The sequence below is a fragment of the Carassius auratus genome, chromosome 37, assembly GCF_003368295.1.
Source record: "Carassius auratus strain Wakin chromosome 37, ASM336829v1, whole genome shotgun sequence".
NCBI lineage: Eukaryota > Metazoa > Chordata > Actinopteri > Cypriniformes > Cyprinidae > Carassius > Carassius auratus.
This window is the reverse complement of record NC_039279.1, coordinates 5184595-5198090: the sequence shown is the minus strand read 5'-3', so window position 1 is coordinate 5198090 and position 13496 is coordinate 5184595. Positions and strand designations below refer to the sequence as shown.

Genomic DNA, 13496 nt, shown 5'->3' with positions numbered 1-13496 from the left:
TATCTGATAGATGATTTGTCATTTTAGTATCTCATGGCTTCTTTTTTTGTTTGTAATATAACTTAAAATCTAAATTTGAGATTTAAGGCCACCTAGTGTACTACTAAAAGTAGTATACAGATATTTCAAAACTATAGCTATTTAACCTGTTTTTCAGTCTATGTATTTAACAGATAAAGGTATTACACCACACAACAGAAAATTGCTCATAAAGCAAATTCATAAGGTCTTTAAGTTGTCTATTCAGTGAGACGTGGGGAAATAATCAAGTGCTTACTTTCTCCAAGCAGCCTTGATTTGAACCCTTTTGGTCCAGTCCTGACAATTCTTTGATCCCCCCGATTTAGAACACTGTCCACATTGTGGGAAGCCCTTCGAGAGGCTGAAAAAAACCCACCTCCGTCACTGTAGAATGGCACTATGTACAGCCCAAGAAAAGCATTCAAGCACCCAAAGAACTCAGTGCAACCATTTCCAGACAGAAAAATCTATTTTAAAAAAAAACTGCAAAAGCAGAAATAAATAAAGTCATATCTGATGAGACACTAACCTCTAAAGGAAGAAGAAGAGATGATATTCACAATGCAGACGGTCTTCACACAACTACTGAGGTCAAAGTCCCATCAGCTAACACTCTGAACACGGAGAAACCTAAAAGCAAATGGCTTACTAAAAGAAAGAAGGAACTTGAGAGATTACAGCTGTTAGTGCCAGTCTCATAGAAGTCAAGCAACTCTACTTTATTATCCAACAACGAAGTAGATAAAAGCTATTGTGGGATCTCCAAAAGACCAAAACAGGGAGCATCTCAAAGTAATGGAAAAGAGAAACTAAAGCTGGCTCCATTATCAGAGCACTTGTCCACCCATAAGAGTAAAATCAAAACGCCTGAATTTGTTCTAGCAATTCTGAAAATCTCTAGTGTCCATTTGCTGTATTTCCAAAGAACACAAGTAGTGGACTAAAGATCTAATAAATTACACAATATTTTTCAACACTGTTTTTCTTTGTTTTTTTCTTTACCTGAACATTTTTTAATTTGCTAACTTATATGAAAAATAGATAAATATCCACAAATCATCAAAAATGAAGACATCACAAAATATTAGCTCTATTCAAAATGAATTTAATATTTATCTTTGCTGTTGTAATGAACACTCACAAAAACAACAAATCATGAACTGACCACATACAGTATATGACGTGAACACATACCCAACATAATAAAAATAACTTTTTGTTTTACATTCTTTTTCTTTACAAAAAGTATAAATATTTTGTGTTTCATGTTTTTCTTTTTTTGTAATACAAACATTACAAATCAAGTTTTGGGTGATGCAGAAAATAAAACGACAAAAGCAACTTTTACCATGGGGTATTACGATAACTGAAGGCCACACTCGCACAACAAAAAGCAGTTAAAACACATGATAGACTATTTAAACTGGTTTTCACTCGCTCTCTCCTAAGGCAACGAAGCCCTTCGAAGTGAAGGTCTTTCAGAACTCTCTCTAATAGCGACCGCTAGAGCTCAGATCAGAGAGAAGAATATTTCTTTTTTTCTGTCTGTTTGTCATTTTTGGTTGAACTGCTGGGAAAGACAGTGGAGTTTAGTGTTAATGATGCAAAATCAATGGGATGACATGTATAGATGGAAATAAAGCAACCTTCCCTTCAGCTCTGGAATGGATGCTAATGGAAATGCAGACTTGTGAAGATGTCCACACATTGCAGTATCTTTGCTCTGGTCAGTTTTTGACATTATCTTGGTCTTGTTCCCATCATTGAATCTCACAAGCCTTGCAATGGCACAGTTAATATATGTTCTATCCTACAAGTTACAACTAATTGCTAACAGTCTCCTCTTCTGAAATTATTTCTCAAAACTGGATGTTGAAATGCGGGCCTGTCCTCCTTCAACCAATCTACATTATCTCAGTTAACAGCCATCTCCTAATGCAACTCATTAGGTACTCATAGGGAATGCAAACCTGATATGCTGTGACTGCACTACTGCTGCTTTCACCACTTTATAACTCATATGAGAGAAGAGATCTGTAAAGCGGCTTTAAGCATGGCTATCTGTCAAGTACAAGGTCATGTCCACATGTGCAAATAGGAGCTGCCACCAGAGGCAGAAACAGCAAACTGACCGCCAAGACTACAGCCTGACCAGCAGGGGAATAAACGCACAATGGAGAATTAATAGTTTCAGACAACATCTATGTGGGTGAATCTCACAGAAATCTCAAATCAAAGGAAAGATTTAAGAAATTAATATTTGCTCAGCGAAATAAAGACTATTGGGGAACCATTGAGATTTTTTTGTATTATGACATTATTGCATGACTGTTAAACACATTTAAAACCAGTTTTCATTAATGCAAGTTAATGTATTTTCATTATAATTAAAGTAGCAATGTATGATAATGTGAGAGAAACAAAAACAAAGATAGATTTCAATTATAATGAACTTATACATAACATTATTGTTGCACTGACTTTAATCCACGCTTATTTAGATATAAACCATACTTTATTAAAAAAAAAAATGATTTGATTTTGAATTTTTTTTGTAATTTGAATTTTATGACAATAATAAAAATTCAAATGTAAATACAACACTAAAAATAAGAGGTAAAATGTGCTGAAAAAAAATTATCACAATGCAAAAAACAAACATGTTACTAATCCTAAAAATTCTTTCTTGTTCTTTTTGTTAAATATTTTGTTAAATATTATTTATTTTCTTTCATCTTGGGTCGAAATGTGACAGGTTTTTATGAGATTCACCCATGCAAGTTCTTTGAGACACTAACTTAAAAACTTTAAACTAACTTCTCCAGGTAGGGAGCAGCACAGATTTTACAGGAAAAAAATAATATAAAAATGATGCATCATTTAAACCAAAAAATGAATTAAACAAAAAAAGATAAACATAATGTAACATTGTACCCTCAATCTGAGGATTAACTTTCCCCTGCACAAAACCACACAAGTGAGTTTTGTCTCTGTGGAGAGGTCACATACCTGTAAGGTACAACAAAAAAGTAAGCCACAATAAAGAAGAGCACAACCAATGCTCAAAAACAATTAAACGCGCAGGTGTGTTCGTGTGCATCACTTGGTCAAAATCTACTGCAATGATACAACTTAAGTGTTGAAACAACCATACAACCTTAAGTGTGGACAGACTATTAGACTAAAAGTTTCTGATATTGAGCGATAAACTACAAATATCAATGTCTACTCATGTCATTTCAAACATGACACTTACTTACTACTTGATTGTTTGTGTGTGTGTGTGTGTGTGTGTGCATATATTAATGTGCGTGTGATTGCAAGTGTATCCTGTGAAGCATTGTCAAAAAGGCTTTCTTATGTAAACTTCTCTAGGACAACAGGCACAGTATTAGAGTATAACCGTCACCAGATTCACCTTCCTGTTCCTCGACATCATCAGAGCCGTTGTGTGCATTTTAACCCGCAATAATGCCAATGTACGTCCATTCACACATGCCGTGGAGTTCCGCTTGCACACACATGGCATGAAATGAAATGAGATTAACATGGAACAACAAACAAACATAAATATGGCACTGTCTAACATTCTAAGATGCTATTCACGGCAGCCTCAAGCACAGAGTCAGTGTCAGCCAATGGGGCGTGACTATGATCTGAGGGATGTTGCTGTTCATGACCCTGCACCAGGTTCGGAGGGTAGCCTTGGGCGGAGCTATGCTGTGATTGGATGGGAGATGTAGGGTAGTGTGCATGTTGACTGTTGCTGCTGATTAGGTTGTTGGATTTCTTTTTTTTTAGATCCAGTATGCACTTGATGGGAGTTCTTCTGTGTTCCTCTATTCCTGGTTGTTGAGGTTCTGTCCTGTAAGCAGGTTCTGTGTGGCTGTTCATACCCTGCCCATCTCTTCCGGTGTGACTTATGGAATGCTTTGGGGAGGTCTCCATTACGCTGGGATTGCCCTCATGGGCGGCTGGGGTCAAAACTTCTGGACTTTGGATCTTCAGTTTAGTGCCACAGCAGAAGTCTTCCAGGAAGCCATCTGAGAGAGCAATGTAACGAAACATTACAAACATACCACCATTCAAGCGCAAAACATTTGTAAAACATTGCATTTTGGTTGCATTTATTAAACTATACTCTATAGGGCTCTGGCAATTGTATATAATTATGCATGTGATACTTTGCATAACAAAACTGATGTGCACACATACAGTATTTCAAAAAAAAGGTGGAGTGAGTACCAAACTCCAAAAACACATTTTATTAGCAAATGCTACTCAACTGTATTTAACCAAAATAAAGTTAATTGGAAACACTGGGAATTTACTTTACGTCAACATGGTTTTAAACACAATATCTGAGAAATGTTTCAACTTAGGTTTTAATAGCAATGACAGACAGTGAAAATGGCTAAATACAACCAGGCTTCCATCTCTTACCTGGATCCACTAATATCATTCGTTTGTCTTGGGTCAAGTTGCCCCGTTCCTCTTGATTAAAAGTCCTGTCAATCATCACCATTTCTGATGAAGGGCTGGACCTCTGAAAGAGCAGTAAGCAGTGATCAGTTTTGCATTAACGGGAATAATATTAGAGTAATAACCTACTAATAATAGGTCTTTTGTACATTATTTAAAGTGCTGTGTTCTACACCTACCTCTGCCTCCACTATGAGTAAGCGCCTGTATTTGTTCACCATGGCCTGCGTTCTGCTTAACACTTGTACAGCAACTGCCTCAAACTCCTCATCAACTGTAATGTTAAAGATGGCCATCAGAACCTAGGTAATATTTAATCAACACTCATCTGTGTTTAAATATTAAATATGTTGAGGAAATGTTGAAAATGCACCTTTGGTGAAATCTTCATCTCGTGGTGGTGAGCCTTGGAAAACATGATAGGGCAGTAATCTGTCAATGACATCATTGAATGAAGTGAAGGGCGTCCGCTCTGAAGACATGACTCCACTGTGATCTCGTCTTAACTGCTGGAGAACCCTGTAAAATAAGAGCCAGTGTTACAATCATTATTTCACTATTTGTAGACACTAGTGGTGCAGAAAACACCAACTGTAACAGGTTGCAGAGTACAATTTGGGCACTCACATTTCTCCTCGAGTAAGCTGTTGAGTTGCAGGTCGCTTCAGTGTGAGAGGCAATTCCTGACTGATAGGAGTGAGTGTTTTCACAGCTAAGATTTAATGAAATAAAGAAAAAAACTTTAGTGATGCAAGAGATGACTACGAATGCATAAATAAATTAAAACTGGTCACTGACAGAAACAAATATGTTTCTAAGGAGTCTTACCTTTGGTACCGAGGAGATTAACTAATTGTGTTTGCCCTCTATGTGTTGCTGCTGTGGTGTCCTTTTAAATTGAAGAAATATTCAAATGTGATGAAGCAATCACATTAAAAGCAAAGGCAAGCAAAGTCACAATAAATAAGTTTAAGTAGATCAGTTGATCCAAAAATCTTTCACCTGGTTTAAAGAGACTTGAAACTCCTGAACACCAGAAGCAGCTGGAAAGTTCTGGGCCACGGGCATCAGGAGGTGCTGTCCTGGGGTCACAGATAACTGCTGACAAACCTGTGAGCCTTGGATGCCAGAACTAACCATGGTGAGGTGGCCTGAAGCCTGTGATGTCTGTACAGGGGTTGGGCTAGGCGACGCGCTGGCAGTCCAAACTTTGGCCGTTGCAACAGGTCTTTGAGACACCTGTACAACAGGTGTCGTTGAAGCTTGGTCTATTTGACCTCCAGCAACCAATCCTTGATTGACTATCAGCTGCCCTCCAGCTGAAAAGTTCTGCCCAGCGATAAGCTGTACTGTTGTGTTCTGATTGGTGAGGATGGAGTAGGTGGTAGTGCTCATTGACGACTGCTCGCTCACTTGAGTGTTTGTTTGCAACACCTGCCCATTCACAGCCTGGAAGCCGTGAACAGTCGTACCAGAGGTCAGGGAAATAGACGTGGGTACCAAAAACTGCCCTTGAGGCAGATTGGACTGGGACTGTGATTGAGCTTGTTGCCCCAGAGGTGAATGCATTACAATGCTGCTGGCTGGATTGACCACTTTCACCTGTTGAGCAGACTGAGGAGAGCCGCTGGCTGTGTAGGGGCTACTGACAAAATTTGCAGTAGTGGTGGTGTTGGGTTGAAGCCCAATGTTGCTGATATTGTATAGGGTTTGTCCCCCTGTCTGTAAGGGTTTAGGCTGAATGGGTCTAACCAATGTCTGTTGCATAGGGCCTCTCTGGATGATAAAATTCTGTAGAGGTATCGTCCCTTTATTGAAGGACATTGACACCTGACCAGCTGCTGAAGGGGCGAACATGGTACCTTGCCCGCTGTTGTTTGTCACTACATTTCCACTTGGCCTCAACAGGATCTGAGACTGTTCCAAACTGTTGAGAGTCATCATGGAGGAGGCACTGCCATTGAAGGATCCCACTACCTGGATGTGTCCAGCGGGGCCGTTTGGTATGGGTAGTTGGGGAACCTGCTGTATAAAAGCCTGAGGTTGTGCCAATGGTGCCACCACACCAGGACCTGCGACACCCCCAAACCCTCCAGAGACCAGCTGCTGAGGGAAGGCGGTAGCTGTTGGAATGAGAGATGGCTGGGAGTCCAAAAGGGCTTCTTGAGCCAATGTCTGCTCTGTAATATCTGCTTCCAGCAATGACTTCTGAAGGATGTCAAAGGGTTGGTCCTCGCCCCCAAGATCGCCCCCATCGTGTGAGGTTTCACTGTCGAGGTCATCCTCGATAAACGAAAGACTGCTTCCATCAGCCTCACCAAATTCTCCCAAATGACTGTGGTCATCTTTGAGTCCTTCACTGGAGCCACCCTGAGTAGAAAACCAGTTTTTGTTTAGACGTCTTTCTAAATCCCATTCTAGATACCCAAGTTGCTTGCAAACTATAAACGTTTCAGCATAAGAAACAAGACCTACATGGTAGTTCATATCAGATTTTCGTTTAGCATTTAATATATGTTATTTAAATGTGAGTTTTAAAATAAGTTCCCATTCTAGTAGATAGGAGCTGGTCTTTATGTCCAAAATAGTTGCTCAGAGTCACTTCAAATAAGGCCACCATGTGAACTGACATTCCTTGACTATACTCACTGTGTCACTTGTGAAGAATGAACTGGCCGACCCAAATGCTGCATTAGTCACATCATCTTCTCCAATCTGTTTGAATGTCAAATTTGAAAGTTGTCAATAACCTTTCAATCTTAAAACAAAAATATGATATATTCTAAGCATACTTACTGATTTACTATTTGAACCATGAAGATACTCATTTAACGCTTGCACATCTCTGTTGAAATAAAACAGTTCATGAAAACACATCTGTTACATTTGATGGGTAAAAACTGTGCCAATAGCTCTTTAAACTATAATCATCAAATTATCAAAATCTGCTTACCCTATAAAATCCAGAAGACGGCGGTCGTCTTCATCATCCATTACACCTGTAACACAGTAATTACAGATTTAGAGATTTTTCAATGGACTCAACATACAGGTTCCTTACAATAAGACTTAGCCCTAACTTTGACTAGGCTGAAATATAATTTGTATACGAAGGATCCAATAAATGTAGCGTGTATAATGTTCTAAAACAAAATCAAATCCCTGTAATCTCGACCCCAGTTTGTCAATCAACATTCTCAGGAATAGTTTGTAAATTCAAGCATAGGTTAAGCCTTAATGTATAATATTAAATTCATGTAAAATAATTAATTAGATATATTAATAGGCCAAACTATGGGCAATGGCTTTTGTAATAACTCTGTGTTACCAATGTCAATACACATACATGTGACAAACTCAAATCAATTAATATTAGTGTTTAAGAAGTGGCACCCTGTGACATCATTCTATTTTCAGAGAAAAATTATGTAAAAATCACATTATATCCATGTGTATTAAACAGTTATAACTGTTTGACATTGCACCAAACACATGAACAGTGATGTTTGAACAGTACAACTGTCTAATATGCATTGCAGTTTTATTTCAACGCGAATATGATGTCTATGTTTAAAAATACCTAAGACAACTGTGTGACAGAGAGGATGGCCGTGCTCTCTGCTGCAGCTAGACACTTTAAAATGGCGTCTGGTTATTGAAACTGCGCCACAGCCGACAGACAAAAGACATTAAGACGCAGAGTACTTGTGCAGTGGTAAAACGCTACTTGACTGTAGTTTCAGATCATATTTTTGTAAAGTAGCCACAGGAAAATGAACAACTTGAATATGCATGTGTGGAAATGTGACAAAGGACGCGTTGTGGGGGATGGGTGAAACATGTTTGGCCGGTTTGATTGTTCACTCAAACTTAACAAGCGTCTGTTAATGTTTTATAACACATTTTATGGTCAAGGCTAGTGAGGGAATGAAATGCGTTGTGTTTTTCCCCATATTGGTTACATGTTTGAACATCATTCGATGGACACTTTTTTTCTCCAAAACAAACAACGACACGTTATTAAAAACAGCTTAGTGAACTTAGTGAACTGAATTGTGAAGTCCACAATTGCGAATGTTGCTCTTTATTTCACAATTACACAGCATGCACACAAGAACGAAAACGAAACTCGAGCAGTCCGAAGGTTATAAATAAATTCGAGTGATTATAAGAATTAGCAGCTTCTCAATATTAATATTTTATGCTATTTGCATTCCAAACTTTTAACATTTTATAACAAGCGATTACTAAACTTGCACTATCCGTGTAGTGCGATCTGAATGGAGGAAAAATGACAGATTAATCAGGCCCTTTCGTATATCTTGGTTTAACAACATCAAAAAAATATTTTTTTTTTTATTCGTGCGTATACATGCAATGATGGGTTATTATAAACTACGACGAATTGAACACAAGAGGTATATTTGTATTCCTTTAAGCATGTAGTCAATTTAGCAAGCCACATGAGGGAGGAGATGAATATTTTTTGTCTTCCTCTCTAGCAGAAAAAAAAACCTATCTATCCTCTTTGCCTGTTAAGTCAAAGGGGCGGAAAACAGACACGTAGGAAACCAGCAACCCCTCAAAATACACAGTTAAACTCTGTTGAAGCAATGCGACGCGTTTTACTGATTCACTTGTCAAACAGGACGACAGGGAGGACTAAAAAGGCTCTCCATGGCGCAAGGGCAGGACGCACAAAACCCGCCTTAATCTCGCTGGAAGTAACAGCTAGAAACACACGGGGACTTTATCCATAAATAGACCGAGGCTGGAGAGCCTGGTTTAATCGCACGGCTCGAAAATCCTCTTCTAGAGGCGTCTTTTCGATAATGTGACAGCCGGGGAGCGGTCGCGCAGGACGGGCGGCACGACGAAACGCGTACGTTATTCGGCATCGGACGGCTCGTCTAACACTGGCAAGGGTGTCTTAGGTTTTTGTGAAGGGGTGTCAAAGCGGATCATCACGCGAGTCCTAAGCATTCTTCGTGCTCCGGGTTGTTGATGGCCTTCTTGACGTTGTGGACGTCCCCCCCCCACCACCACCTATTAAGAAACGGCTGAATTCGTCGAGCAAAAACCGAGCGGAGAACAGATCGTTGGCGAAGCATAAATATTTATTTGAATTTGCATCACACAAAAGACGACTTGAATAAGAGGCAAACCCTTACTCCCGTCTCACTCCTCTTGAAACCCAATATCTCCATTTGGCAACTTTTAATTTGCTCCCCCTCCTCCTCCTCCTCCTCCTTCTTCTTCTTTCTCCCTCTCCCACTCATATATATTTTCCCTCACTGTCCTTGCCGCTCAGTCTCAGATAGATTTTTCTCTCTCCACGCTTGCTCTTCCCTCCCCGAAGGAAGGGGAGGAAGTGTGTGTTTTTTCCTTGAAATTTTTATCACAAAATTATAATACACTCAAAGGGGAAACTCACCGTCATGAAAAAGCAGTGCCGTGTCCACGGGGTTTCCTCGCCATCTCTGCACGGGCCGCTGGAGCAGTGCGGCTCCAGCAGAAGGCAGCAGCACTACATAGTGCACTACACTCCATAGGGCTCTAGACTGGAAAGAAAGGGGTTTTCCTAAAATCGTGGTTTGCTATTGAAAATGCGTTTTCTGTAAAATATAATTTAAAGCTTTTGTTTTGATTAATCACTTCAAAAGCCTGACATGAATTAGTGAATAAAAATTGTTTGTAACAAGCGACAGGGGGCGGAGAATCCTGAACGACCACACCTTTGTGTCCTGAGATCACACGTCACCCACAAGTGTGAACCCGAAGCTAAAATAATAAACAATACATCACTGGATCCTTCTGAATGTGATCATGTCAAATATAGGAGATTGTTTCCCCGGCGAGTGTTTCAGTGTAACAAAAACTAAATTAAAAACAAAAAATAAAATCGACAAAAATTTATTGACGAGCACTTTCATCACTTCAAAATGAAATAAAATAAGGACAAGTAATATTTTAGGGTTTGAATAATAATTTTAAGTGCTAAAACTAACATGACAAATTACTAAACTAGAAAACACTGATCATATATATATATATATATATATATATATATATATATATATATATATATATATATATATATATTTTTTTTTTTTACTAATTCAAAACTAATAATGAACATATGCTGAGTTGATTTTTATTTACAATGCAGACTTTGACCATGTACAAAATTTCAAAAGCAAATCAACAAATTGCAGGCGATATAGTAATAATAATAATAATAATACAGTTGGCAAATTGTACAAATAAAATATTTTTATCTACAGTAATGAGGTCATGTTGAAATTGCGATTGCAATTATATATAAAATATGTTAGCCTGAATGCATTGTAAATCGCTTTGGATAAAAGCGTCTGCTAAATGCATAAACGTAATTTAAATAAATCAACTGTTGTTTTTTAAACATTTAAATAATACATATCACATCAATGATAATTTATTAATCAAATATAAATATGACAGAAGAAAATGTATCATCAGTGTCTGAACAAAGTCAATGTAATAAATTCTAAATTATGTATGGGAAAACAGTCATCGGTTTATTATGAACGTAAACATTTAATGCTCCAATAGAACGCCGCGTTGCTAACGGCACTGATTCTTAGTCCAATCGTCGATAAGCACACTTAGACGTCTCGTCACATGATCAATGCGCGTTCACCACTCCTGTTTTGAGAAGCATCATGGCAGCCCTGGGAGTAGACGTTAATGTGGGGAATGATGACGGAGAATCAAATGCAGCTATCAAAGTTCCCGAACGCGTATTACGAAGAGATCAAGCGAGACTGGAGGAGGCAGAGCGCCGGAGAAACGTCAAGGAGAGCCAGACCGTAACAGAAGAAAAGAGCGATTTCTTCACGTCCACCTTTAATGATGAGAAGACAACAGTCGAGGAGATGCTCTCCAGCTGTAACCATAATGACCGCGACAAATCCCAAAACACACTGGAAGAGGCCACTTCGAAAATCCAACAGCTCCAGAAGTTTTTCAATGACAGCATGATGTTTCTGACGCAGTATGAAATAAGACAGGCGCAAGCATCCCTGCAGAAGCTCCAGAGCTCTCTTGCTGAGAAAAGAGATGAGCTGCTGCCTAAAAAGAAATTTGCCTTTAGATCCAGGAACACCGGAGCAAGTAAGCAGCCCCCACCGGATCAACAAACATTAGATAAATCTGATGCGGCTGGTACTGTAGTGGTGGATGCTGCTGTCTCTGTAAATCAGTGTGGGTTCTCTAATGTTGATAGTCAAGTCTTAATCAAGCAAGCTGAGGAGATCCAGCAACGTGATGTTCTGTTATCTCATCTCACTAACTGTAAAGTCAGGCTTTATGGCTGTCCGAGCACTGTGCACATCAAGAACGTCCGCGGCTGCGAGATCCTCAGCGGGCCAGTCTCCAGCTCTGTTTTCGTAGACCAGTGCACCGACAGCACTTTAGTATTCCCCTGTCAGCAGCTGCGCACCCATAACACCACTGCCACTCGGATATATCTGCATGTGACCAGCCGGGCAATTATAGAGGACTGTCATGGGGTCCAGTTTGCCCCATTTGCATGGAGTTATCCAGGAATTGAGGATCATTTCAAAGTAGCTGGAGTTGATCCAAACAGAAATAATTGGAGAGAAGTGGATGATTTCAATTGGCTTGCTGCTGGAACACCTTCACCCAACTGGACTGTCATTCCTGAGACTGAGAGAATATGTAGTTGGGATGTTGTGGGACAAGAATCCTAACAGTTATAATCTGATTACATTATTGTGTGCCTAGTCAATATGACGCTAAAGCTGAGATGCTGTAAACAATAATTGTTCTAGAATTCCTGACTTACAAATGAATTGATAATTAATTTATTAAAATTAAAATTAGCAATGATGAATACAATTATTTGAATGCTGTAAAGAATAATAAAGTCTGATTCGATTACATTTGTGTTTATTTTTGATTCACTTGTCAAGTCTATGCATTTAATAACTAAAATCACAATACAATTATTGATAAAGGGATAGTTCACCCCCCAAAAAATAAATGCAAATTAATTATAATTTATTAATTAATTAATTGATATTTGTAGAATTGTCTCACTGTTTTTTGTCCATGCAATGGGATTCAATATAATATAATACAACTACTTGGTTACCAACATTTTTCAAGATATATTAGTGTATATTTTTATGTTTTGAGAAAGGAAAAAAGTAATTCAGGTTTGGAGTGACGTTGAGGGTAAAGGGAATGGTAATAGAATTGTATTTTTTGGGTAAAATATAATTTTAATTCTGTTACTATTGTTAACTTAAATGTAAATTTTGGTGTGAAAAAAAATTTGTGAGTTGTTATTTATCTCTCAACACGAACACTTCGTGGAAACATGCTATACAGACACTCATCTTAATGCTGGTGCTTCTTTTGTGTATTATGTGCAAAATACATGATACATTGTATATGTACACAGATGGGTTTTTTTATTTTAATATTTTAAAATGATAACAGGTAATACTAATTTCAAGAAGTGGCCTGTTATATTCAGGTACTCTATTATAGTGCATAATGCAACCTTTGTAGTCTCTGATACAAGTACACTCACTATCTGAATATGAAGTTCTGTAAGCTAGTAATTGTTCTGACTATTATTTTTTGTGAGTAAAATGAAACAGCAAGCTAACATTTGACTAAATTAGTTAACGCATACATTGCCAACAATACTTATAGACTTCTTAGAATTTATTAATCTTAGTTAATGTTAATTTCAACCTGAAAAAAATTCTTAAAATCATCTTGCACCTTTTAATACACTATGAACTAACATGAATAATTGTTTTATTAACATTAACAATGATATTCCTCATACTTAGTTCATGTTAGCTGATGTATTAACTAATGGTGATAGTGTCAGTGTTCTTGACTATCATCAGTTCCATTAATATTTTAACTTGTAACAAAATGTTGAGATCCTCTCAAACTGTGGTGTGTTTGTCATG

The 13496-nt window shown here is 38.2% G+C and overlaps 2 protein-coding genes across 3 annotated transcripts; one reads left to right on the top strand and one right to left on the bottom strand.

Moving 5' to 3' along the window:
• Positions 1–1105: 1105 nt before the first annotated feature.
• LOC113055958 (BRD4-interacting chromatin-remodeling complex-associated protein-like) lies at positions 1106–10513 on the bottom strand. 2 transcript variants are annotated; one of them, XM_026222351.1, is made up of 11 exons: positions 9938–10513; positions 7457–7502; positions 7300–7348; positions 7153–7218; positions 5506–6873; positions 5332–5392; positions 5131–5215; positions 4877–5022; positions 4683–4777; positions 4465–4567; positions 1106–4064 (listed from the first exon to the last, which is right to left on the bottom strand). In XM_026222351.1, exons 2-11 carry the CDS (start codon positions 7495–7497, stop codon positions 3604–3606), a joined length of 2475 nt encoding a protein of 824 aa, XP_026078136.1. In that variant the 5' UTR covers positions 7498–7502; positions 9938–10513; the 3' UTR covers positions 1106–3603. The 2 variants fall into 2 exon arrangements, with proteins under 2 accessions (XP_026078136.1, XP_026078137.1); XM_026222352.1 differs by lacking the exon at positions 9938–10513 and adding an exon at positions 9675–9927.
• Positions 10514–11010: 497 nt separating this feature from the next.
• Positions 11011–12446, top strand: LOC113055957 (tubulin-specific chaperone C-like). The gene has a single exon (XM_026222350.1). It carries the CDS (start codon positions 11205–11207, stop codon positions 12252–12254), a length of 1050 nt encoding a protein of 349 aa, XP_026078135.1. The 5' UTR covers positions 11011–11204; the 3' UTR covers positions 12255–12446.
• Positions 12447–13496: the final 1050 nt, after the last annotated feature.